The sequence below is a fragment of the Ovis canadensis genome, chromosome 18 (assembly GCF_042477335.2).
Source record: "Ovis canadensis isolate MfBH-ARS-UI-01 breed Bighorn chromosome 18, ARS-UI_OviCan_v2, whole genome shotgun sequence".
In the NCBI taxonomy this organism is placed as follows: domain Eukaryota; kingdom Metazoa; phylum Chordata; class Mammalia; order Artiodactyla; family Bovidae; genus Ovis; species Ovis canadensis.
Window position 1 is genome coordinate 80,604,376 of NC_091262.1, and position 26,312 is coordinate 80,630,687.

General features: G+C 51.9%; 1 protein-coding gene across 6 annotated transcripts in view; it reads left to right on the forward strand.

Annotated features, from left to right (window-relative positions):
- The window catches only part of TECPR2 (tectonin beta-propeller repeat containing 2), a 100,643-nt gene that overhangs the window by 60,687 nt on the left and 13,644 nt on the right, over positions 1 to 26,312 (forward strand). For all 6 annotated transcript variants that reach the window (XM_069559545.1, XM_069559547.1, XM_069559549.1 and 3 more), the window contains exons 14-17: positions 139 to 379; positions 1,033 to 1,122; positions 2,442 to 2,675; positions 14,548 to 14,696. In XM_069559545.1, the coding sequence (XP_069415646.1) occupies positions 139 to 379; positions 1,033 to 1,122; positions 2,442 to 2,675; positions 14,548 to 14,696 (714 nt within the window). The remainder of the gene's footprint in view (positions 1 to 138; positions 380 to 1,032; positions 1,123 to 2,441; positions 2,676 to 14,547; positions 14,697 to 26,312) is intronic.

The window sequence follows — 26,312 nt, forward strand, 5'->3', positions numbered from 1 at the left end:
GGGGCTGTCCCCACACCTGTCCCCAGTCCTCACGCTAGCGCGCGTGCAGGTGGGCGGGGCCTTAGCTCTCAGGCCTCGCGCAAACAGAAGGCGCTTGTGACTGCACTGAGAGCAGGGCGCCTGCCTGCCTCCCTCCAGGTGAGCGTCACGGACTACGTGGTGTTCGACCAGTGCAGCCTGTTCCAGACCGTCATCCGTGCCACGCACTCGGTAGCCACGGCGGCCCAGGTGCCCGTGGAGAAGGTGGCGGACAGGCTCCGCACGGCGTTCTGGTCCCAGCAGCTGCAGTGCCAGCCGAGCCTGCTGGGCGTCAACAACAGTGGCGTCTGGATCTCCTCGGGCAAGAACGAATTCCACGTCGCTCGAGGGAGTCTCATCGGTGGGTGAATTACTTCGGTCAGCTTGATGGGCAGCTCCACTTAGAGTCAGCTTTTAAAGTACGGCTCTAAGATCTCCGCTTGAAAAGATCGTGTAGTGCCAGTGGTATGACGTGTGTGATGGAGGCGTTCTCTGTGCTCTTGATCAGTGTCCTCTTTTTTGTCTGTCGTTCCTACAACTTGGACACCAGTGTCTACTTGGTATAAGGAGAGCACGTGGAGCTTGTTTTTATGTCAGCAGTTTCCATTTACATGAAAAACTCCTCCCATACTTGAGTCTAATGAGAGAATAAATAGTCTGTTTCCAAGAGGGAAAATTACTGCCCTGTGGGAGACGCGAGGCTCGGGCGAGGTCTGTAAACGTAGGCGTAAGTGCTCACGTGCCAGCTGAGCCTTCGTTTCTGTGAGTGAGCCCTGCTCAGTGGGTCTCCTCCAGCTCGTCTCCCCTGGGTGGCCTCCCCCCACCCTAGGCAGGACTGCGGCTCTGCCTGTTGGGCTGGCTCTCGCAGTGCTGGCTTGGGTCTCCAACGTTAAGGGCCCTCTAGAACCCCTCCTCTGTGAGGGGTTTTGAAGACCAATTGAGGCCTAGAACTGAAGTTCTGAAGCGTTCTGAAGTTATTCTTTCTTTAACACGGTCTTCCCTTATTCTTTCCAGGCACTTACTGGAATCATGTCGTTCCCCGGGGGACTGCCTCTGCCACAAAGTGGGCCTTCGTGTTGGCATCCACTGCCCCCACCAAGGAAGGTGGGTTGGGGTGCCATTGAACGGTTAAACCCGTGGTCTGGCGTGGTCGAGTTGGGGTGGGAGCCTGGCCATGGCGGTGTCACGAGCGAGGGCCCCCGAAGCGGGGCAGGAGAGAAGGGCCTGGTGCGGGGTGCTGGGGGAGTCTGGAGGCGAGGCTCCTCCTGACAGCCGGGCGCTTCCAGTGTGGCTGCTGAGGCTGGCAGCCGGTACTCCAGCAGCACATCTCGGGGCCATAACACAGGCCAGTCGGCACCAGGCTTGTCCGGGCGCTGGGCCATTTCCCCTGTGATCCTCGTTTACAGACCCTGCTGGCCTCAGACCCATTGTCCCCCTGGCAGGCACGCCTCCCAACTCCACTTAGAACTCAGGGCCCCTCCTGCAGCTCAGGGCAGTCAGGTGGCCCTGCTGGTGGCCAAAGCGTCCGCCCAGGATGGTGCCAAGTCCAACGAGACGATGCCACAAGTCTGTGGTTCAGAGGGAGTGGCCAGCGAGGTCCAGCCTGTCGCCGCCAGAATGTGGAGGATTCGGTCAGTGCAACAGAACCCTCCCTCGCCAGACGGTCTGACCGCAGTGCCAAGGGAGAGAGCTCTGAACACCACAGGTGTCCTGAATGCGGCCTCAAAACTGACTTGACAGGAGGCCCCTCCTGCCCTCGTCTGTCCTGCAGGTCATGACTGGACACACTGCATTAGAGAAGCATCACTGCACTGCCTGGGTTTGGGGTGGCGGGGTGGAGGGTTCCCAACTGACTCCTCAGGGCTGTTACTTAAATATCTGGCATGGCCATGACCTTATGTTTTCAAAATCCCCCCAAAAATTTAATTTTAAACTGTTATCTGGCCCCAGGTTTTAGATAATCTGACTGAGATTGTAAAACTTCTCTAAGTGTGGTTTGCATTTTAAAGTGAATTGAGCCTCAAGGACTCTGAATAAATGGAGAGAATGAAAGCTTGTAATTTGAGGGTGAGGAAAGGGAGAAGAGGCTTCCTGGTGTTCTGGGCCTCCTCCAGCACCCTCACCCCGCCACCCTTCTGTCACCCAGGCAGAGGCTTCTCAGTGGCGTACTACCAAGGAGTCACTGAGCTTGCTTCCTCAGGACCCTGGCCAACACACCACGATGAAGGCTTCCCAGTTCATTATAGAACATCCAAGGTCTAGGCCACTAAGCCAGTGATGTGGGCTTCCAAGATCTGACTTCTTTTGTTTCTTCCGAGTGTGTCGGGCTGGTTTCCTGTTTACTGGCTGCTCCTGCCCCGCAGTGGGGAGCGAGGGTGGGTGCCGAGCCGGGGCCTCATGGTGATGCTGTGACCTCTCTGCAGGAAGCTCGCTGTGGCTGTGCCAGAGCAGTAAGGACCTGTGCCGTGTGAGTGCCCAGCACGCCCAGTGCCGCCCGTCCACCGTGCAACTGCCCCCCGACGCTGAGATGAGGGCCTACGCTGCCTGCCAAGACGCCCTGTGGGCGCTGGACAGCCTCGGCCAGGTGTTCATCCGGACTCTGTCCGCCAGCTGCCCCACAGGCATGCACTGGGCCCGGCTGGACCTCTCCCAGCTAGGTAGGCCACCTGCACTGCCGTGCCCGCCCGCCTTCAGCTGAGTGGAGACGGGAGGCCTGACCTGCCTCCCGGGGTCCCTGTGTTCAACCATGTGACTTCTTGGAGGCCACTCACTAGATTGCAGGAGGCTGATTAGCCGCTCTTGCAGGTTAACGGGCCTCCTAAGAGTCTCATGAGGAGCCTCCCCTCCCCACCCTCTCCAGGTTGCAGGGTTCAGAACCCAGGAGGAGCATGTCCCAGAGAGGGGCCGGGAGAGCTGCTCCAGCCCATCCTGTGGTGTGGCTGCCTCTGCTGCTCCGTGCCCCTCTGGTCTGGGCGCCAGGGCCAGGCCCGCGGCCGGGACAGCCCTCCTCCCCCCGCTGCCTGGGTTGTGCGGATCCCCTTATGCTCTGAGTGTCCCCGCCAGGGCTGCAGGGCAGCTAAGCAGCCTGATGCTGCTTATAAGTAATTCATTCCCATTCTGGGAAATAAGAGAGTGAGCCGAACCTTCAGGTCATCCTCCGGACAGAGTCAGGCATGGCTGTCAGGAGGCGAGGCTCCCCCAGCCACTCCAGGGCCCTTGTGAGCCTTAGGAATACTTCTCGGCTGGATGGGTTCCCACCCGGTGAACTGACCACCAGTATTCTGTTAGGTGATAGAATTGAATTTTACAACCATTTAACGTTTGAGAATTCAACCACATGTTCTCATTTAACAAATAAAAAGGAAGGATGAGGAAGAGAGAAAGGAGGCGGGGGGGGGAGGGGGGGGGGCGTTGTCTGCCTCCCGCCGCGGCGGCCCTCCAGCTGGCGGCCTCTTGCCATCCCGCAATGCGCAGGAGCACCGTCGCTCTTTGGTCCACGAGGCCCCCAAGTGTAATCAGCTTAGCTGGGGAAGCAGGCTGGTTCTCAACGAAAGAAGCAAGCTTTGTTCCAAAGCTAGGAATTCTCCAGGGTCATTTAGATTATTTATGCTTTTGGCATCTCCTTGTTTTGAACCTAAGCCCCACGCCAGGGCGGGTCGCGGTCTAGCCAGCAGAGCGCTCGCCCGCCGCCACCCCCGGGGAGAACCGGAGAGGCCGTGCTGGCTGTGCTCCCGCCTGCGCTGTGGGGCGCCCTCCTGCCTTCCCTGGGACACTTTGGTTGTGTCAGACTCTGCTGGCCTGAGCCTTTTGCCATCAGCCCCAACCAGGCCAGCTTGGGAGTTTCTGGAGGTGCAGAGGTGAGCACAAGGTTTGTGTCCTTGCTACAGTCTTGAGAGCAGTGGGAGGCTGCGCCCTCGCCCCGTCTGAATCAGAAGCAGCGCTTGTCTTTGTAGAGAGGCCGCTGTGAGCACAGCATGAGCAGTTGTCAAGCCCGGCTCCACTGTGGAACCAGCCCTGCTGGGCCTCCCACCTAGTTCCGTCCAGTCTTCCCACAGTGGCGCACTGGCTGGCCTGTCACAGGTCTTGGAGCTGCCCATCTGGGTTTCCCTGGAGTTGGTGGCCATTCCTTCGAGGGAAGAAACTCAGCTTGGTGGCGGGGGTTGAGTTTCAGTTCAAAGAGTGGGAGCCCACTGCCAGACCATCCTGAGTTCAGGCTGCACTTCCTTCCCAGCCTGTAGAGGGCAGGGGCTCACGGAGCTGCCCTGCCTCTTGTCAGCAGAAGTGTCTGGAATCCAGCCAGGGCTGGAATGGGTCACAGACGGCACATGCAGGTGGGCAAGCCAAGACGCAGGGGCTCACAGCAGCAGGAGCCTGCACTGGTTGTGCGCGGGGCTGGGCCCTGCGCGAGCTTCTGGGTCACCTTGAAGCCTCTGCTCCCACCTTTGTAATAGTAACAACAGTTCCCCCCCAGATGGAGGCTGCAAGGAAGCATCCTGTGTGAATGCTGTCTCTCTCAGGCAGGGGAGACGGCTGCTGGGGAATGTGGGGTTGGGGCCGTGATTCCAGGAAGCTCCACTTTTTTGGTCTTTATTGTGCCTGAGCTCTGAGTTTATTTACCTGAGTTACTAGCTGATACTGAGATGACAGATGAAGACCGTTTCACCGTCTTCTGAACATCTTGGAGGAAGGCAGCAGCGTGTTCAGAGTTGGGAAGCAGGGGGTTGGTTGTACAGGGAGCCGCGAGGGGTGCTGGGCCAGGGTGGGGGTGGCAAAGGCCGCTTGGGCTGCCGGCTCCTCTGTCGCTGGGCTCTCTGCAGGGCTGGGCTGTGGAGCCTGTGGGACAGTGAAGTTTCAATCAGGGTTTCCAGAATTATTATTTAGAGTGGGAGATGCAGATTCTGAGATCAGGTGTGTGCTCCCTGCCCAGACCCTTGTCTGTGTGTCTGTGGCAGACGCTCGTCAGGCGGCTCTGCTGAACAGTAGTGAACGGCGTGTGGTAATGCGGAGGCCATGGGTGCTGCCTGGCTTGCACACCTGGGCTGGCCTGGGATGCTCCACTGTCGTTCTAAAAGCTGGCTGTGGTGGTGCTCAACGGCAGGAACAGGAAGCACAGCTTTGCAAGCCCGTGGTTCTGCCTGTGAGGATTCTGTTCAGCAGCAGCTTCTCTTTCCCAAATGCACTATTTTTTTTTTTTGGTAGTCATCCTATGGTATTATATTAGCTTCAGATGTACAATATAGTGATTCAGTATCTTTTAATAGTATCAGTTCAGTCTCTCAGTTGTGTCTGACTCTTTGCGACCCCATGAACCGCAGCACGCCATACCTCCCTGTCCATCACCAATTCGCGGAGTCCACCCAAACCCATGTCCATTGAGTCAGTGATGCCATCCAACCATCTCATCCTCTGTCGTCCCCTTCTCTTCCTGCCCTCAATCTTTCCCAGCATCAGGGTCTTTTCAGTTACACACCATACAAAGTTGTTATCAACTATAAAATACCGACTGTGTTCCCCATGTTGCACATCACATCTTTAGTCAGTTTATTTTATAACTAGTAGTTTGTACCTCTTAATCCTCTTCACCTATTTTGCCCCCTCCCCGACCCCACCCCCACCTGGTAACTACTAGTTTGTCTTCTGAATCTGTGAGTCTATTTCTGTGCTGTTACATTTGTTTTCTTACTTACACTCCACATTTAAGGGCTTCCCTGATAGCTCAGCTGGTAAAGAATCCACCTGCATTGCAGGAGACCTGGGTTTGATCCCTGGGTTGGGAAGATCCCCTGGAGAAGGGAAAGGCTACCCACTCCAGTATTCTAGCCTGGAGAATTCGATGGTCTGTGTATAGTCTGTGGGGTCACAAAGAGTTGGACACGACTGAGTGACTTTCACTTTCACTTGTAAGTGAACCACATGGGGTCTGTCTTTGCCTGCTTCCCTGAGTACGGCGCTCTGCAGACCCATCCGTGCTGTTGCAGCCGGCGCGGCTCCGTTCTCCCACGGCTGATGCTCCGCCGTGTGTATGCACCGCATCTTCATCCGTCCTGTGCTGATGGACACTCAGGTTGCTTCCACGTCTTGCTGTTGTGAATCGTGCTGCTGTGAACAGCTTGATGAGGTGCATATATCTTTCCAAATTAGTGTTTTCATTTCTTTTTTTCAGATGAATACCCAGGAGTGGAGTTGCTGGACCATATGATAGTTCTCTTTCTAATTTTTTGTGGAATATTACTGTTTTCCACAGTGACTGTACCAGTTTACATTCCTACCAACAGTGTACTAGAGTCGCCTTTTCTCCACATTCTTGTCAACATTTGTTATCTGTTGTCTTTTTAATGGTAGCCATTCTCGTCGGTGTGAGGGGTGATACCTTATTGTGGCTCTGATTTGCATTTTCCTAATCATTACTGATGTTGAGTATCTTTTCTTGTGCCTGTTGGCCATCTGTATGTCTTCTTTGGAAAAATGTCTGTTCAGGCTCCTCTCCCCTTTTTTAAATTGGATTGTTTATCTGATTTTGAGTTACATGAATAATTTATATAGTTTGGATATTAACTCCTCATCAAACATCATTTACAAACATCTCCCATTTAGTTATCATTGTTGTACAGTCGCTAAGTTGTGTTCAACTCTTTGTGACCCCACAGACTGCAGCACACCAGGCTACCCTGTCCTTCCCTATCTCCCAGAGTTTGCTTGAATTCATACCCATTGAGTCAGCAATCCTATCTAACCATCTCATCCTCTGCTGCCTCCTTCTCCTTTAACCTTCAATCTTTCCCAGCGTTAGGGTCTTTTCTAATGAGTCGGCTCTTTGCATTAGGTGGCCAAAGTATCGGAGCTTCAGCTTTTGCATCAGTCCTTCCAGTGAACACTGAGGCTTGATTTCCTTTAGGATTGGCTGGTTGGATCTCCTTGCAGTCCAAGGGACTCTCAAGAGTCTTCTCCAACACCACAGTTCAAAAGCATTAATTCTTCAGCTCTCAGCTTTCTTTATGGTCCAACTCTCACATCCATACATGACTACTAGAAAAACTATGACTATGCAAATCTTTGTCGGCAGAGTGATCTCTCTTCTTTTGATTGTGCCATCTAGGATTAGATTGCTCTCCTTCCCAGGAGTAAGCGTCTTTTAATTTCATGGCCGCAGCCACCGTCCGCGGTGATTTTAGAGCCCGAGAAAGTAAAGTGTGTCGCTGCTTCCTCTTTCTCCCCTTCAGTCAGTTCAGTCGCTCAGTCGTGTCTGACTCTTTGCAACCCCGTGGACTGCAACACGTCAGGCTTCCCTATCCATCACCAACTCCAGGACCTTGCTCAAACTCATGTCCATCAGGTTGGCAGTGCCATCCAACCATCTCATCCTCTGTCATCCCCTTCAGCTCCTCCTTTCAATCTTTCCCAGCATCAGGGTCTTTTCCAATGAGTCAGTTCTTTGCATCAGTTGGCCAAAGTATTGGAGTTTCAGCTTCACCATCAGTCCTTCCAATAAATATTCGGGACTGATTTCCTTTAGGAAGGACTGGTTGGATCTCCTTGCTATCCAAGGGACTCTCAAGCGTCTTCTCCAACACCACAGTTCAAAAGCATCAGTTCTTTGGTGCTCGGCTTTCTTTATAGTCCAACTATCATATCCATACATGACTACTATAAAAACCATAGCTTTGGCTAGACAGACCTTTGTTGGCAAAGTAATGTCTCTGCTTTTTAATATGCTGTCTAGGTTGGTCATAGCTTTTCTTCCAAGGAGCAAGTGTCTTTTAATTTCATGGCTGCAGTCACCATCTGCAGATATTGGAACCCCTCAAAATACAGTTTGTCACTGTTTCCATTGTCTCCCCATCTATTTCCCATGAAGTGATGGGACCAGCTGCCATGATCTTAGTTTTTTGAATATTGAGTTTTAAGCCAGCTTTTTCGCTCTCCTCTTTTACCTTTATCAGGAGGCTCTTTAGTTCCTCTTCACTTTCTACCATAAGGGTGGTGTCATTCTGCATATCTGAGGTTATTGATGTTTCTCCCGGCAATCTTGATTCCACCTTGTGCTTCATCCAGCCCAGCGTTTCTCATGATGTACTCTGTGTATAAGTTAAACAAGCAGGATGACAATAGACAGCCTTGACGTATTCCTTTTCCTATTTTGCACCAGTCCATTGTTCCATGTCCTGTTCTAACCATTGCTTCTTGTCTTGCATACAGGTTTCTCAAGAAGCAGGTAAGGTGGTCTGATATTCCCATCTCTAAGTATTTTCCAGTTTGTTGTGATCCACACAGTCAAAGGCTTTAGTGTAGTCAGTGAAGCAGAAGTAGATGTTTTTCTGGAATTCCCTTGCTTTCTCCATGATCCAGTGGGTGTTGACAATTTGATCTCTGGTTCCTCTTTTCTAAACACAGCTTGTACATCTGGAAGTTCTCAGTTCACATATCACTGAAGCCTAACTTGAAGGATTTTGAGCATAACCTTGGTAGTATGTGATATGAGTGCAATTGTATGATAGTTTGAACATTCTTTGGCATTGCTCTTCTTTGGAATTGGAATGGCAACTGACCTTTTCCAGTCCTGTGGCCACTGTTGAGTTTTTCAGATTTGCTGACATATTGAGTACAGCACTTTTAACAGCATCCTTTTTTAGGATTTTAAATAGTTCAACTCGAATTCTATCACCTCCACCAGCTTTGTTCATAGTGCACACACGTGTGAGTGCTAAGCCACTTTAGTCGTTTCTGACCCTTTGTGACTCTGTAATCTGTAGCCCACCAGGCTCCTCTGTCCATGGGATTCTCCAAGCAAGAATACTGGAGTGGGTATTCTTGCCATGCCCTTCTCTAAGGGATAGTCCCGAGCCAGGAATTGAACCCACATCTCTCAGACCTGCAGCATTGGCAAGTGGGTTCTTTACCACTAGCTCTACCTGGGAAGCCCTTTGTTCATAGTAATGCTTCCTGAAGCCTGCTTGACCTGACACTCCAGGATGTTGTTGCCTTTTCATTTTGTTGATGGTCCAGAATGTACTCTCTTTCCTGACTTCACTTCTCTGTTCCATTAACTTCTCTGGCTGTTTCTGCTTCTCTGCTGGTCAGTGTGGTCGACAGTGTGTCTCTCCGTCTTCACCAGAAGGTCTCCTGGGCTGTCTTATCCTCTGCTTCCCTCCACCGCTGCCAGGGCCAGAGCTCTGCCCCTCCCGCACACACTCCCGCACACACTCCCGCACACACTCCCGCACACACTCCCGCACACACTCCCGCATGGCCATCACCGCCTCTCGGCTCCAGGGTGCCCCACTCCCGCCGCAGCTGCCTGAGCTCTCCTCCTAAAACTCGGCTCAGGACACCACCCGTGCTTGACCTTAAATGGCTCCACAGGCCCTGGAGTCAAGTTTCAGTCTTGCGGTGACACCCGCACCCTGGCGGCCTGGCCAGCTCCGGCTGCCTTTTGAGGGCCTGGTGCAGTGGGGTCCCCCGTGCTGGCCATTGCTGTTACTGTGCCGGGCTCCCCTTTCTCCCTGTGGTCTAGAGCGTCCACCCTGCTCTTGCCTTCCTCAGTCAGCACCCTGTCCCCACGCTGCCCCAGCACGCACTCCTTTCAGACCTTCGAGGAGCTTCCATTGGAGGTGGAGGGCCCTGCGCATGGCCATATCCACCCGCAGCAGAAATTAGACTGTCAGGCAGGCTGCCATCACTTTGCAACTCCATTTCTAAGTAATTCTGGAACATGGGTTTTGATTCCTTGTTGCTGATCATCACAAATAAAACTAGTAACAGGTACAAGATGTCTTCACCATAATTCATTAGTCCAGCTCCACGTTATCATCCGCTTGCCCAGGGCGTGAGGTAGGAGATGCTGGCTTATCAGAGCTGTTCAGAGATGTGCTTTATTACCTGGTTCCCTTTCAGTCCTGGCCTCTTTACGGATGTTCTGACCCTGAAAACAAAAAAACAGAAACCCATCTTCCCAGCGCTAGCAGTGTGATCCAGGCTACCTCATGGCGGCCTTGACCATGGGCAGCACCAGGTCATTTAAAGTCTGGAATGTCACCGCCTCTTACAGTGTAAGCAGGTATTTCAGTTTTCAGAATGACTTTAGCAAAGTATCAAATCATGAACATGCTTTCTGTCTTTTCTGTCTGTCTTTTTCAAGATATAGCATTCCTCTTTTCTGTCCTTGTACACATTACTAAATCGCTGCTTTGGGATTTGATTAAGAGAATTATTTTTCTCTTTTTAAATTCAGGTATAGTTGATTTACAGTGTTGTGAGGTTTTCAGTTAGTTTTTATTGGAGTATAGTTTATCCACAGTGTTGTGTTAGTTGCTACTAACAAATTTAGCAAAGTAAGTCTAGCAAACAACTATAGCAAAGTAAGTCAGTTATACATCTATCCACCCTTTTTTAGATTCTATTCCCATATTACAATGTTGCATTAATTATTGCTGTACAGCAAAGTGATTCGGTTATACATACATACACACATATATATTATTTTCCATCATGGTTTATCCATCATAGAATGTTGAATATTCTATGAATATTAGAAAATTCCATCATAGAATATTGACTGTTGTGCCCTGTGCTATATAGTAGAACCTTGTTATTATTCTACATGTAATAGCGTAGCATCTACTAACCCTAACCTCTGAATCCATCCCTCCCTTAACCCCAACCCCTTGGCAACCACCAGTCAGTTCTCTATGTCCCTGATTCTGTTTCTGTTTCATAGAGAAGTTAATTTGTGTCAAGTTTCAGATTCCATGTGTAAGTGAAATTATTATAGTATATAATTATTACATGTATAAATTATATATATAGACAAAAAATATATTTGTCTTTCTCTTTCTGACTTCATTTAATATAATAATGTCTAGTTGCATCCATGTTGCTGCAAGTGGCTTTCCTGGCACTATCCCAGATCTTTATCCATTCATCATCGATGGACATTTAGGTTGCTTCCATGTCTTGGCTGTTACGAATAGTGCTGCTGTGAAGATACAGGTGCCTGTATCTTTTGGAAGTACAGTTTTGTCCAGATACATCCCCAGGAGTGGGATCGCTAGATCCTGTTACCTCTATTTTTAGTTTTTAAGGAACCTCCATACTGTTCACAGTGGCTGCACCAGCTGACGTTCCCACCGACAGTGCAGGAGGGCCCCTTTCTCCACACCCATCTCCAGTGTTTAAGTGTTTACTTTTTGCAGACTTGTTAGTGACAGCCATTCTGATTGCTGTGAGGTGGTGCCTCATTGTGGTTTCAGTTTGCGTTTCTTAGACTGAGAGACTTCTTCAGCTAAATGTTTAGCTGTTGAGCTCAGTTACAGAGACTGAACGTGAAATATTATGATTTATGACAAGCCTAGTTTTTAGGAAAAAGTAGCATCGTTTAGCAGATATTTAAGATGCTCATAACATTTCATGTCCCAGTACACGTAAATATGCCTGTGTCAGGCACTAGAATGTTTAGCGAACTAACGCAGTCTGTAATTGAATTCATCTGGTCACAGCACTTAATGAAGACATATTCAGCGTCAGTTCATGCCTTTAGGTAACAAATAGGACTATACTGTAATTTATGCAGAAAAGCAATTTTGTAAATAGTGAAAACCAAATAAATGCCACCTTTGTTCTAAAATATATGTTTAAAAAGTAGTCTTTAAGGGAAAATGTCTGATCTGTTGAATAAAGTAATTAAAACTTTTTTTTTACATGGAAGCGAAAAGCAAAACAGGAAACAGGAAAATTACAGTGTGTCTGTGTTAGCTGGTCTAGTGTTGTAGTCAACAAGCCCCAGATACCCGCGACTTAACACATGCCTGCTGCTCTCTGCTCCCACGAGGCTGGCTCTTGCCCCGTCGTCTCGCGGGTGGTGACTGACTGCGCCCCTGCTGTGCACTGTGGCCACCGCAGCAGGGACCACTGAAGGGAAGGCCCTCTCGCCAGCTCATTTATGCTTCAGCTCAGACTACTTCCGCTCACAGCCCATTGTGCAGAACCTGTGGGGGGCGGGGCTCTTAACTCCAGGGGCTGTGACAAGCCCTGGGGTGCTGGGAGCTGTGTTTGGCGCCACCTGTCTGCACCCCATAGGCCTGCGTCCCGGCAGCCCGGGAGACCCTCTGGGAGGTAGGACACCACAGAAAGGCCCTCAACTAAATGTTTTCTCTTTTGACCTGTCTCTCCCGTTCAAAATAAGTTCATTTATACACAGGCTTTTACACTTGTTCTGGAAGACGCTGACCTTGTCATGTGAACTCTGTGTCTCACTAGGGGTGGAGCTCGCTGCTCACTTTGAGGTGCTGACCCAGGGTGCTTCTCTCACCACGGACCTTTCTTCACAGGAGCAGTTCCTAGTAGGGCAGGTTGACGATCCCAACATAGAATCATTTTAAATTAACATTTTAAAGTGAGAATTTGTTTCTCAGCTATTTCTGTAATTTACTGCTGGAAATACTTTATTTGGATTGCTACAGATCTTTTAATATGTAATGTTGGAGCCATGGAATGTCTAATTTAACTCTGTAAAAGATTTTTAAAATACAGTTCATTTTGGTGTAGAGAAATCATCATATTTAGGAAATTTTTCCAGTAGTAATAGACTAATATTTTTAAGCTAAATGCATGTGGTGAGATTTTCCCATTGCAGGATCCGTGCCTGTACAATCTGGTGATGACATGGGCTGTCCTCTGACAGGTGACAACTGTGTGGGGTGGCCGAGAGCCCCCCGCCAGAGAGCCTAGCTACACCACCTTCTTCCTGCTTTACGGTCAGTGACGCATCCTCGAACTTAGGCACCAGAAGCCAAACCGTTCAGCCTGGAAAATGGGCAAAAGGCTTGATGGATACTTCACAGAGGAAGTGCCCCCCATAAGCACATTAAAAGGTTCTCAGCATCACTTGTTATCAGGAACATGCAAATTAAAACGATGACAAGACGCCACTTTACTTCTACTAGGATGGCCGACATGAAAAGGTACCCAGAGTGGTTGCTGGTGAGGTGTGGGCTGCAGGTGGGTGTGTAAGATGGGGTACTGGCAGCCTCTTTGGAAGTTAAACATATAAACGTCATAGCCCAGAGTCCCACTCCTAGGTGTTATTCAGGAAAAACAACACATGTTCACCAAAAAGTCTTCTCCAGGAATGACGATGGCGCTTTGCTGCTAGTAGCACAGTGTGGAAGTGACCGAAGTGTCCGCCAGTAGGAGACACTAACTGTGGCTGTTACAGGCACGGACTATTACTCAGCAGTGAGGAGGGGTGAATGGCTGAGTGTCCCGTCCAGAACATTACACTGAGTGCAGGAAGCTGGGCCGGGGGAGTGCGGGCCTTGATCCTGTTCCCCTGGACATCTAGACCAGACTGACAACAGTGGCTGCCTCAGGGCAGAGGGTGTTGGCCAGAAGAGGCCTGAGGGAACTTTCTGGGGGATGAAAATGTTCCGTGACGGGGTAAGACACTGGTTACTCGGGTACATTCACTTGTCAGCAGTGATGAGGCTGACCTTGTAAGATCTGTGCACTCAGCATGTGTGGAGCCCAAGGTCAGAGCAGCCAACAGGGAGGAGTTGGCCTGGCCTGGGTTCAGACCCCAGTGCACCTTTGCCTCCTGGCTTAGCCACCTTCTCTCTGGGATCTTGGGCAGATCTCTTCATGTCCATGTCCTGATGGCCTCATGTGTGAGCTGGGGCAATAATAACCGGGTATGGTTGTTATGAGGTTCAGTGACTGTTGGCTGTTGCTCTTTCTCCCAGATAAACTCTTAATCAAATATAATTTCTCTTTAAAGGCTCCTCCCACTTCTTTTCCTCTTAAAGTTAGTTTAATAAACAAGGAGAAATGTAAAAAGGAAAATGAAGATTCCAGGAGGCTTCATTAGTCAATCGTAATTGGAAGGATTAATGCTGAAGCTGAAACTCCTAGTACTTAGGCCACCTGATGCAAAGAACTAACTCATTTGAAAAAACCCTGATGCTGGGAGAGATTGAGGGCAGGAGGAGAAGGGGACGACAGAGGATGAGATGGTTGGATGGCATCACCAACTCGATGGACATGAGTTTGAGTGAACTCTGGGTGTTGGTGATGGACAGGGAAGCCTGGCGTGCTGCAGTCCATGGGGTCACAAAGAGTCAGACACGACTGAGCGACTGAACTGGACTGAATTCTGATTAGGATCAAGATTACGCAAAGAATGAATTCTCTCACCCCAGACCCAGGATTTGCTGCTAACGGTTGTGTATGTGATGAAGCTCATTGTGAGGCCCGTGCTGAAGTATTAACCCGTGCTTGGTGGCTCAGGGCGTGTGCTGATGGCGTCTTGACTCCCCTGTCTCTGGCGTGGCAGGGCTGCAGTGTGGCACCAGGCGGGTGGCCGGGCACCCGGAGGCCTTGGTGACTCTCGTGCGCGATGATATTCTCTAGCCATAGAGTTCAGCTGCACACGCAGTGTCATTTCTTCCTTTGAAGAACAAAATCAAAGTTCATAGCTTACGTGAGCCGCAAGTCATCACACGAAAGTGGCTAGCACGTGTGCCTTCTCTGTGTTCATAGGAGCTGTGAAACTGACAAGCCTGGCCTGTGGAAACCAGCACGTCTGGGCCTGCGACTCCAGGGGTGGCGTTTACTTCCGCGTTGGCACCCAGCCACTGAACCCCAGTCTGATGCTTCCGGCCTGGATAGCGATTGAGCCGCCTGTCCAGGTAAGCAGAGGTTGCCTGATCCCAGCTCCCCAGTTGGCCGGTGAGGTGTTGAGCTGGGGAGAGGCCGCACCTGCCGGCGAGGGCCTCCCAGCAAACAGGGCGGAGGCACGTTTCCGGGCTCCGGGGGCTGAGTGTGCCCGGGGTCTGCACACGCTCATTCCCCTGGCATTCCAACTCGGAGTCTGGTATTTGTGGAGTTTAGAGCTGAACAGGTTCATGATTATCTGAGCCAGGGCTGCTTTTTCTTTCTCAAAAATGTTTTGTTTCCTTTTAAAAATGAGCATTTTTTTTTTAAGCAAGTAATATCCAAAGGGAAGAGAGTAAAAGTCCCATAAAGATCTTGTGATGAGAGAGCCTATTATTATTTTGTGAGTGCCTTTTCTATTTTGTTGAAGAAATTGTTTTTCCTTTTAAAAAATATTTTACTTGCTGCATCAGGTCTTAAGTTGTGCATCGTGTGAGGTCTCTCTCTGTGGCACAGACTCTCTAGTTGTGGCGCACATACTTAGTTGCTCTGAGGCATGTGGGATCTTAGTTCCCCAACCACGGATTGAACACACGTCCCCTGCTTTGCAAGGGGGATTCTTAGCCACTGGACGCCCAGGGGAGTCCCCAGAAAATAGTTTTCTTGTGCATCCCATCCCATCCCCAGCGCCTGCCATATTTTAGTTTACCATGTATCCTAAATGTTTTTCATTTGACTGTTCTGCCACTCAACTCAAAAGCTGAAGTCTGATTTTCGTACACTCTTTAGTTACCCTTAAATAGCTAGTGGCCCTGGTGACTATGCTAAGTGTACTTCTATTAAAACTTTTGCACGGAAGGTTGTGCTTTAATGAGTTATTTACTCCAGTGCTTTCTAGTCCCCGTTTGTGACTTTGTTGGGAAAAAAAACTGAAGCCTCACGCACAGGGGCGGCGGGAGTGGCTGGCTGAACAGACATGTCAACAGAGGTGAGGAGCCCAGTGCCAGGCGGGAGCCGGTGCTGCTGGCCGTCTGCATTTGGGCACCTTAAACCCCTAGGGATGCGGCAACAGAGGTCAGGGTGTATGGCTGAGGACCGCCTATCCTGCCCAGGAGACCTGGAACGCGTGCTGGGAGCCTCTGCAGTCAGAGGCCCATGCCAAGTTCTTCCAGGCCAGTGGCCACGGCCACAGGGAGGCTCCACACGGATCTTCCTCTCACAGGGTCATGGCAAGAGTGAGTGGAATCGTGTCTGAGTCTGACGGTGCCGTGTGCACACCAGCCCCACGTTCCTCTGCACACAGAACTGGCTGACAGCTGCCCTGTGCAGTCCACACAGCACAGGGGAGGAGGTGTGGCCGGCCGGCCATGTGGCGCTCTGCTGATGGGTGGCGAGGGCTTCTCTACTGTTCTCAAACCCTCCTTAGACTAGCCGGCTCCCTCTTGTTGTCTGGCTCCTTTGGTAGTCATTGCCGCCTTACCAGCTGTATCTTAAAGGTTATAGCTCACCCTTTGCGGTATACAACTCAGAGCTTTTTAGTATATTTGCAAAGCTCTGCAACCATCCCTGCTCTCCAATCTAGAACTTTCTCACCTGGAAAGAAACCCCTGGCCCACCGGTAACCACTCCCCTTTCCTCTCAGAACCCTCACCCCGCAGCCTGGGCAGCCACCCGTCTTCTTTGCGTTTCTATGCACTTGCCTGGTCTGGATTTTCCTATTTCATGTAAATGGGATCTTGTCATTGGTGGCGTTTTTATCTGCCATCTTTCCCTTAGTGTCATCTTTTCAGGGTTCATCCACACTGTAGCACGAGTCAGTACCTCATTCCTTTAATGACTGAATAGTATTCCATTCCATTCCTTTCTACCAGGGCTTCCTGGTGGCTCAGCTGGTAAAGAAACCGCCTGCAGAGAGGGAGACCTGGGTTCAATGCCTGGGTTGGGAAGATCCCCTAGAGAAGGGAAAGGCTACCCACTCCAGTATTCCGGCCTGGAGCATTCCATGGACTGTAGAGTTCATGTTGGACACAACTGAGCGACTTTCCCTCAGGATTCCATTGTGTGGATTTGCCATGTTTTGTTTACCCATTCGTCAGCTGATGGATGTTTGGGTTCCCACTTTCTGGCTGCTATGGATAATGCTGCTGTGAACATTCTTGTAGAAAATTATACGGACTTCTGTTTTCAGTTCTGTTGGGTCTATAACTTTACGTGGAATTGTGGGGTCATATGGTGATTGTATGTTTAATTTTCTCAGGAACTGCCAGACTGTTTTCCACACTGGCTGTACCATTTTACATTCTACCAGCAATGTATGAGGGTTCTGATTTCTCTATACCCTTAATTAAAAACTTTTTTTTGGCCCAGTTTAAAAAGCCTGTCTTAGTGGGTGTAAAACAATATTTCATGGTGGTTTTCTTTAAAAAACAGGGTAAAAAGTTCATTGAAACAGGAAAAGCTAATTTTTATATTATGGGGGTTACTGAATGTTCTGATTTGTATTAGAACAGTCCTATAAGAGTGAAAAAGTTGGCTGAAAGCTCAACATTCAGAAAATGAAGATCGTGGCATCCGGTCCCATTACTTCATGGGAAATAGATGGGGAAACAGTGGAAACATGTCAGACTTTATTTTTTGGGGCTCCAAAATCACTGTAGATGGTGACTCTAGCCATGAAATTAAAAGACGCTTACTCCTTAGAAGGAAAGTTATGACCAACCTAGATAGCATATTCAAAAGCAGAGATGTTACTTTGCCAACTAAGGTCCGTCTAGTCAAGGCTATGGTTTTTCCTGTGGTCATGTATGGATGTGAGAGTTGGACTGTGAAGAAGGCTGAGCGCCAAAGAATTGATGCGTTTGAACTGTGATGTTGGAGAAGACTCTTGAGAGTCCCTTGGACTGCAAGGAGATCCAACCAGTCCATTCTGAAGGAGATCAGCCCTGGGATTTCTTTGGAGGGAATGATGCTAAAGCTAAAACTCCAGTACTTGGCCACCTCATGCGAAGAGTTGACTCACTGGAAAAGACCCTGATGCTGGGAGGGATTGGGGGCAGGAGGAGAAGGGGACGACAGAGGATGAGATGGCTGGGTGGCATCACAGACTCGATGCACGTGAGTCTGGGTGAACTCCGGGGGTTGGTGATGGACAGGGAGGCCTGGCATGCTGCGATTCATGGGGTCGCAAAGAGTCGGACACGACTGAGCAACTGAACTGAACTGATACAGAAAGGAAAGCTGATCTGATTCAAATTGGCAGTTTTTGTTATAATTCAATTGAGTTTCTTTTTAATTTAGATGTAACTGATGTGCAGCACTGCATTAGTTTCACAGGCAGTGTATGATTTGATAGTCATGCATATATTGCGAAGTGATCGCGCAGCAAGTCTAGTGCGCCTGTCGCGATGCAGTCCTCTCGCGCTGCGGGCTTCGGGCCTCTCGGCCTTACGGGCCTGCGGTGCAGTGTTGACCGCGGCCACCGTGCTGGCCACTGCAGTCCCATGTCCTCGATGTTTTGATTTGTGTTTCCTGAAGGGCCGTGAGCATCTTGTGTGCTTATTCATCATTTATGTATCTTATTTGGGGAACTAACATATTCAGGTACTTTGCTCATTTTTTAATTGGGTTATTTGTCTTTTTACTACTGAGCTGTAAGGCTTTTTCATATATTCTGGATGTGTGCGTCTCACGTGTGCATACCCACTTGCTCAGTCCTGTCCCAGACCCTTATGAGAATTATGATTTACAAAGGTTTTCTCCCACTCTCTGGGTTGTTGCTTCACTTTCTTTATGGTGTCTTTTAAGGCACACAGAATTGCTTAATTTTGATGAAGGCCATCTTACCTCCATTTTCCTTCAGTTGCTCATACTTTTGGTGTCATCGAGAATGACATGAAACCATAAGCTCCTCTTCTTTCAGCATCTAGATTCTGGAAGAACCTCTAGGGAGCAAAGCTAAAATTGGGGGAATGTAAGCTTTACTTGGAGTGCTATATTGACTGTGGGCTTCCGTGGTAGCTTAGTGGGTAAAGAATCTGCCTGCAATGCAGGAGATCCCGGTTCGATACCTGGGTTGGGACAATCCGCTGGAGAAGGGATAGGCTACCCACTCCACTATTCTTAGGCTTTCCTTTTGGCTCAGTTGGTAAAGAATCTGCCTGCAACGTGGGAGACCTGGGTTCGATCCCTGGGTTGGGAAAATCCCCTGGAGAAAGGAAAGGCTACCCACTGCAGTGTTCTGGCCCAGAGAATTCCGTGAACTGTATAGTCCATGGGGTCGCAGAGAGTCAGACACAACTTAGCGACTTTCACTTTAACTAATTTTGACTGTGGGTTGATCAAAGCTTTGCCCAAGAAAATGCCAAAATAGAACAAATTCAAATGAAAGGGCCTCAAAACTGTGCTCTGAGTAAAGTAGTGACTGCTCAGTGGGCTGTTCAACATTAACTGTTTCAGGCACTTCGTTGAATGGACCACATTCTCTTATTCAGTAGCTTCCAGTGTGCTGCAGAGGTGCACGTTGAGCTTATAGCTACAGAACTGGTTCCTGTGGGGAAAACCAGGCTTAACGCTTGCCCAGGCCTTTTGCTGCGCTCTTCCACGCTCTGCTGAGGATCAAGGCCTGGGCCGCCTACTGACTTCAGGAGCCGCAGTGGAGCGCCAAGTCCAGGCCGCGTGCCACAGGCTTGGCCGGCAGCCCCCCGGCGGGCCTTTAGGACAAAGCCTGCCTTTAAATTGAATTTCAGATTAACCTTCAAGTTGCAGAAGTTCCTGAGAAGACTAGTCCAGTGGCAGAGTGGGGATATGGTACGAGGCCTTGTGAAATGGTTTAGAAAGTCGGGATGGTTTGGTTGAATGCAGGTATCAGAATGTGGATGGTGTTTCCGTGTTTTGGTCATAATCGACCTCTTTCTGCTCTGTTTTATTTACTGCTGGGCATGAGCGTCCTGGTCTCCAGGTAGGATGTGTGTGCAGCTAGTCTGTGGAGGCCACAGCAGGCCTCGCAGGGCACAGAGCGGCGAGGCCACAGGCGCCTCCGGGACCAGCAGCAGTTTCCCTGTCTCTGCGTCCTGCGCTCTCCTCTGGGAGCACCTCCCTCCTGCAGTAGCTCTGGGGTGAAGTTTTAACCAAGTACTCAAAACAAATGACTCAGTTTGCAGACTTGCTAACATTTGGAAGGATTTGGAAAAAATATTTATAGTTGTGTTTCGCATCGTTTCTTCGGAGCTTGCTGCTTTGGTGGGAGCGTTTTCTGTCCGCACTAGCGGTGCCTCTAAAGCAGCACGGCTGACGGTGTGACTTCACAGCACCGTGGGCACCGTGGGCACCGTGAGCCCCGCCGCCTGCACTGCCCACCACTGCCTTCAGAGGGGCTTCCCTGCCCTCCTGTGCTCCCCGCCTCACCTCTGGACAGTCCCTGCTCCTCCTCGACATGCCCGGTGTCCAGGCCTCCCAAGGTGGGTGGCTCCAGCCGGCCTCCGGGGTCATTCACTTGGCGTGGATTACAGCTTTGTCTGGAAAAGAGAGAGACCAGCAAAATCAAGACTCGTGTGACTGGCAAATGGTGAAAACTTATTTTAAATTCAACTACTGTAGGTATTTTTAGCTAAATGAACAACAACTAAAAAAAAACAAACACACAAGCGTGGTAACAGGTAATCCCATGAGAATGTCATGCTCACAGGTGGTGCTGGTGGGGACGTAAGTTGATGCTACTTTCCACAACCAGATCTCAGAGAAGTTCACAGCTCTGGGCAGTAAGGCTTGCTTCAGAGAGGTGTTAGAGTGAGAGGGGACCCTGCCCGGCTGGGACCTCACAGGGAAAGCGGTCCTCACCCTCTCTACTACCAGCCAGGGCGCGTGGGCATCCCTGGATGCAGCTCCACCACCACCAGCCCCCCGCATGGCTGGCGGAGGTCACTCAGGCGGGGACGAGATGGCAGAAGGAGGTGGCACCCACACCCCAAAGCCAAGCGCTGCAGGTCCAACGCTTTCCTAGGACCTGGAAAAACCAGGTCCTGGTTTTCCCCACAGGAACCAGTTCTGTAGCTACAAGCTCAACGTGCACCTCTGCAGTGCTTCTTCCGAGAGTCTTGGGGTATTCTGAAGACTCATGTTCCCTCTTAACATCAAAGTACAAGGCCTTGGGGTAATTAAACCAGATTCCTCTCACTGCATCTGTGGCACCGTGGGCTAAATCCCTCCACACAGCCCAGTGAGCGACATCACACAGGAACACCGCACAGCGTCCTGGGATGGGGAGCTGGGAGCTCCGCATACCAGGCTTGGGACACAGTCGCATCTGACAGTCCCTGGTTTTTCAATATTTTATTTCTTTGTTTATTCATTCATCTATTCGTTTATTCGTCTGCACGGGGTCTTCACTGCAGCACATGGGATCTCTGATCTCCACTGCAGCATGTGGGATCTTTAGTTGTGGCCCTCTCTTAGTTGCTGCATGTGGGATCTAGCTCCCTGACCAGGGATGGAACCCTGGCCCCTTGCAAAGTCTTAGCCATGGACCGCCAGAGAAGTCCCCCTGGTTTTTAATAAGAGAAAGAGAAGGGCTTCCCTTGTGGCTCAGTGGTTAAGAATCCGCCTGCCAGTGGGGCACAGCCAAAAAAAAAAAAAAACCTGTATCAAACAGTGAAAATGTTTAAATGGATGCAGAACGGTGCACTGAGCTGTGCTGGGGGGGCAGTGAGGAGGGAGGCCGCCTCTGAGGGAGGGAAGTGATAAGAGACCACAGGCAGAGCGGGGATAGGCCAGGGTCCCAGCCAGGAAGGAAACCCAGGTCACTGAGGGTTGCCAGCTGTGGCTTCTGTGGATGAAATCGGCCTTGAACTCGCAGAGCCAGGGTGCATTCTGGTCAGCAGCAAGAAATTGGTCTGGCCAGTGTTTCTGAGCAGGGAAAGGCGCTGCTTCGTGGTGTGTTGGGTAGGGTGGTTTGTTGCTAGGGACAGTTTGTAGCTGGGCACTGTCCGAGCCTGTTGAGACATCAGTTTTTTGTTCTTCTCAGCGCTGAGTCCTGAATCTTGCCCAGCGAGGTGCTCTGCAGAGGAGGACGCAGGAGAAACATGGGGCTCCCCAGGAGCCTGGCCAGGGCCTAGGTTCCAGGGAACTTGACTGTTGGCCTGGAGAGTCCTCAGTGGACTCCTGGGGCAGCCAGCATCCTGGGTGGCCGGTACAATGGCTCTGGGTGAGGACGTCCTGCGGAGCCGCCAGACTCTTCGGCCCGGTCCCCTGGATCTGGAATGCACATCTGTGAGATCACTGCACTGGGGGGAGGGGCGTGGCGACCCAGACCCCAAATGTCTGGGCACAGAAGCCCGTCTGTGCTGGGGCCCAGGCTTCTCCCGGTAACGAGGCCGGCCGCCCCCGTGTGCCCCTGCCAGCTCTGTGGCTGACCTGCCAGGGCTCACCCAGGCAGCGCGGTGTGTGTGTACAAACCGTGGGACGCCACCCCAGCTGTCTGTCCGCAGGTGCCTGGGACAGGCGCGCGGGAGGGTGTGGCGGGCGGCCTTTCCTCAGCCACAGGGGGCAGTGCTGCGGGTGCACCGGCAAGGACAGCTCACCAGTCGGCTGGGTCTACCCAGTGGGCCACAGGCGCCTTATGTCCCCTCCATGGTCCCCACTCGAGAACAACTGCCTCTTAGCTTTGTCTCCCTAAGTAGCTTGGTAGGAATCTGTGTGTCTCCATCTTTCTAGCTTTGGGGGTCTTCATTTGACTCCTGCTGGAAGTAGGAGCTGCCCCTCCCCCTAGCCGTCCACCCTGCCTCCCACCTACCTCCTCCCAGTGCTGCGGTGGTGCGATGGGGCACACACCCTTCAGAGCTGAGCTGGCAGAGAGCTGCGCCTCACTGTCTTATCTGCGTGACTCTGTTTTTCTTGGGCTTGAGCATTGTCTTGTTTATCCATCTGGTTTTCTATATGGTTTACGTATTCAGCCTCAACGTCTCCCCGCCAGCTGAGTCCATTTCCCCTCCATACGCCCAGACACATCGGTTCCATCCCCTTCTTGGAGTTTTCTCCCTGGACGCGCTGGCCAGCTGCAGTCTGGCCTGCTGCTCTGTCCTCCTGGGGTCACCCTTTGTCTTGCTGGTGTGTGGGATCTCTTCTCTCCTGGATCCTGTGTCTTCCTCTGCCTGTCACTGCTGTGGTGGAGTTTCTCCTCTGGTCAGTTCCTGAGAAGGGTTTGTGGAGGTAACTTTTGGAGACATTACATGTCTGAAAGTCTTTGCTCACGTTTGTCCTTGACCTTGTCTTGAGTTGAGCAATCTAGGTTGGAAATCATTTTCCTTTAGAATCTGTAGGTTTTCTTCCATCATCTCCTGGCGTCCAGTATTCCTGTCGAGATGTCTGAAGCCATTCTGATACTTGATCCTTGCTATCTGACCTGCGTTTTCTCCCAGGAGGTTTGTACGATCTCCTGGGTGTTCCCTGTGTCCTGGGAGCCGAGAGTGGTACGTGCCTGGGGGAGAGTCTGTTTTAGTCTTTGTGCCAGGAAGCCTTCCAGCCTGGCGCTCGTGGCCTTTGTTCTGGGGTATGTCCGGTGCTCATGCTGGCTTGTGCTGGCATCTCCTCCAGGCCTCTGCCCGACCCCCCCCAACCCCATTCCCCCACCCTGCAGATGCTCTTCCTGGGCCTCTTGCTGTTGCGCCAGGGCGCTGCTTCTCTTACCTTTTCTCTCCTGTTTTCTTTCTCTTACATTTTTATCCCGTCTTCTTCATCCTGCAGTCCCTCTACGGGGTGCTGTCTGAGCCTGTTGAGACATCAGTTTCTTGTTCTTCTCGGCGCTGAGTCCCAAGCCTTGCCCTGTGAGCCTCTCCACAGGGGAGGACACAGGAGGACCATCAGCTGCCCGAGGAGCCTGGCGAGGGCCTCTGGCTCAGGCTCCAGGGAACTCGCCTGTCGGCCTGGGGAGTTTGCGGCGGACTCCAGGCATTATGCCTGTTAAAATATGTATGTATATAATATATGTATGTAAATGTTAAAATATGTTTGTATATACTTTTTTCCTCCACACTCTGTGTGACTTGTGGGATCTTAGTTCCCCAACGAGGGGTTAAACCAGGCCCTTGGCAGTGAAAGCACTGACTCTTAACCCCTGGGCCACCGGAAAATTCCCTCCGTGATTATATTTTAATTTCTGGACACTCCTGTTGCTGTTTCACAGTTGTTGAGTCTTCTCTTGCCCTCAAGGATGTTTTTTCCTTTCTTTGATTTTTTTGATTCTGCTGGGTCTTGATTGCGGAGAAGGCAATGGCACCCCACTCTAGCACTCTTGCCTGGAAAATCCAATGGATGGAGGAGCCTGGTAGGCTGCAGTCCATGGGGTCGCTAAGAGTCGGGCACGACTGAGCAACTTCACTTTTGCTTTTCACTTTCATGCATTGGAGAAGGAAATGGCAACCCACTCCAGTGTTCTTGCCTGGAGAATCCCAGGGACGGGGGAGCCTAGTAGGCTGCCGTCTGTGGGGTCGCACAGAGTCAGACACGACTGAAGTGACTCAGCAGCAGCAGCAGGTCTTTGTTGGGGCTTTCCAGGTGGTGCCACTGGTAAAGAACCCACCTGCCAATGCAGATAAGAGATAAGATTCCCTGGAGGAGGACATGGCAGCCCACTCCAGTATTCTTGCCTGGAGAACCCCATGGACAGAGGAGCCTGGCGGGCTACAGTCTGTGGGGACTCACAGAGTCAGACAGGACTGAAGTGACTGAGCACAGCACAGACCTTTATTGCTGTCCTAGGGCTTTCTCTCGTTGGGGTGAGTGGGGGCTACCCTGTAGTCGTGGCGCACAGGCTTCTGATTTCGGGGGCTTCTCTTGTTGCAGAGTACGGAGCCCTCGAGTGTGGGCTCCGTACTCGCGGCTCCTGGGCTTAGTGGTTCCACAGCACGTGGGATCTTCCAAGACCAGGAATTGAACCCGTGTCCCCTGCATTGACAGGTGGACTCTGATCCACTGTGCCACCAGGGAGGCCCTCCAAGGCTGTTTTGAAGTTTCCTCCCGGGCTGAGTCCCCATGTCCCCGAGGTGCTTCCTGTCTCTCCTGTGGCCTCTCCACACAGAGCTTTCCTTAGACAGTGGTGGTCTTGTGCACTGGGTGGGTGGGGGGTGAGCGTGCGTGAGGCTTGCTGACAGTGGTCTCTCCGTGGTGGTCAGGCCGTGTGGTTTGCTGGGGGGAGAGGGGCTTCGCTCGGCTCCTGAGCCCTGTCGTGCTCGTCCACTGCCTCCCAGCCCCGTGCGCGGTGTGGCCAAGCTCTGCTCACGTCGTCACCCCTGGGCTCCCCACACTCCTGTGAGAGGGGAGGACAGGGGGATCACTGCCCGGGAGGCTCTGGGCGTCTTCGGCAGCTGGCACCCGCGCCCCGCACTAAACACCAGGGCGTCGCATGCCCTGGAGAGCCCCCCACTGGCCGAGTCGGGGCCCCTCCGAGGACGCGCCCCTCCTGCGCCCCTTCTCCGGCTCTCCTGAGCACCCCTGGGCAGGGTCAAGGTGTCAGGGGCCCCTGTCACACACGCGGTCGTCTGATGCCCTCGGTGGTGCTGCCTGCGAGGGCGGGGATAAGACCTCCACAAATGGAGGCTCACGCCGTTGGCCAGCACAGCTCCATTTTGAGGAAAAACACTTTTTGACAACTGCCTTTATATCCCACCCCACCCCGCCGTGGCTCCATTTGAACACCTGCTGTTTTGAGCTTCTATCTCCTCAGACCCCGTCCTCCCTGGGCGGGGGGCGGGGGTTGGCCCTGCCCTCTCTCCTCTCACTGGGGGGCTGTGACTCCCGGCCAGACCCCCCGGCCTTCCAGCCGTCCCCTCACCACCTCTCAACTTGTCGACCCAGAGGCTGAAACAGATGCCTAGGGGCCCTGTCCCAGCCTACAGGTGTGTGCGAGTGCCCCCCAGGGGGCTCTCCCGGCCTTCTCCCGGCGAGCAGGCCCCCAGCACTGGGCACTCAGCTCCGCTGCTGACTGTGAGAAGCCCTTGGAGCACCTGGGCCAGCGCCCCGGGGTCAAGTCTCCACGGACTCCGAGCACAGCAGCGCCGGCGCCCTCGCTGACCCGGCACGTGGCCTGCAGTCCGCTCCCCAGCACAGCCGCCCCCGCCAGCCTGGCTCAAGAGGCACAGAAAGTGACCTCTGCCCAGGAAACCTGTTTCTGAGTGTTTTCCTTGGCACATCCCCCAGCAGCTGGCAGCTGCTGTGTCTTACTGGATTCCAAGGTCGTGCCGGGACAGGAGTCACCCGTCACCCTCTGGCTTTGCCGTCAGCAGCAAGAGGAAGAAAGAAGCCGGAAACTTTGCTCCAGTCCAGAGCCTGAGTCTGGTGGCCTCGCCCAACTGGGTCAGCAGTTCCAGCAGCACGGCTCACCCTCCAAAGAAAATCCTGGACTTCAGCCAGACGCTTTTAACACTGACAGCAGAGTGGCTCCCACACAACTGCCCTGGGGGCGAAGGCAGCATGCCGAGCGGGGTCTGCAGGCCTCGGGTGGAAGACACCCCCAGGCTGCCCCGCAGGCCCCAGGGCAGCCGGAACCACCATGCCCCAGCCCCGGAGCACGAGCACCTAACAGGGGAGCCCCGCGGGCCATCTGCCCTCTGCCAGCTGAGGACGCAGAGCCCAGGAGGGGAGGGCGGGTCTGCCCCAGGCAG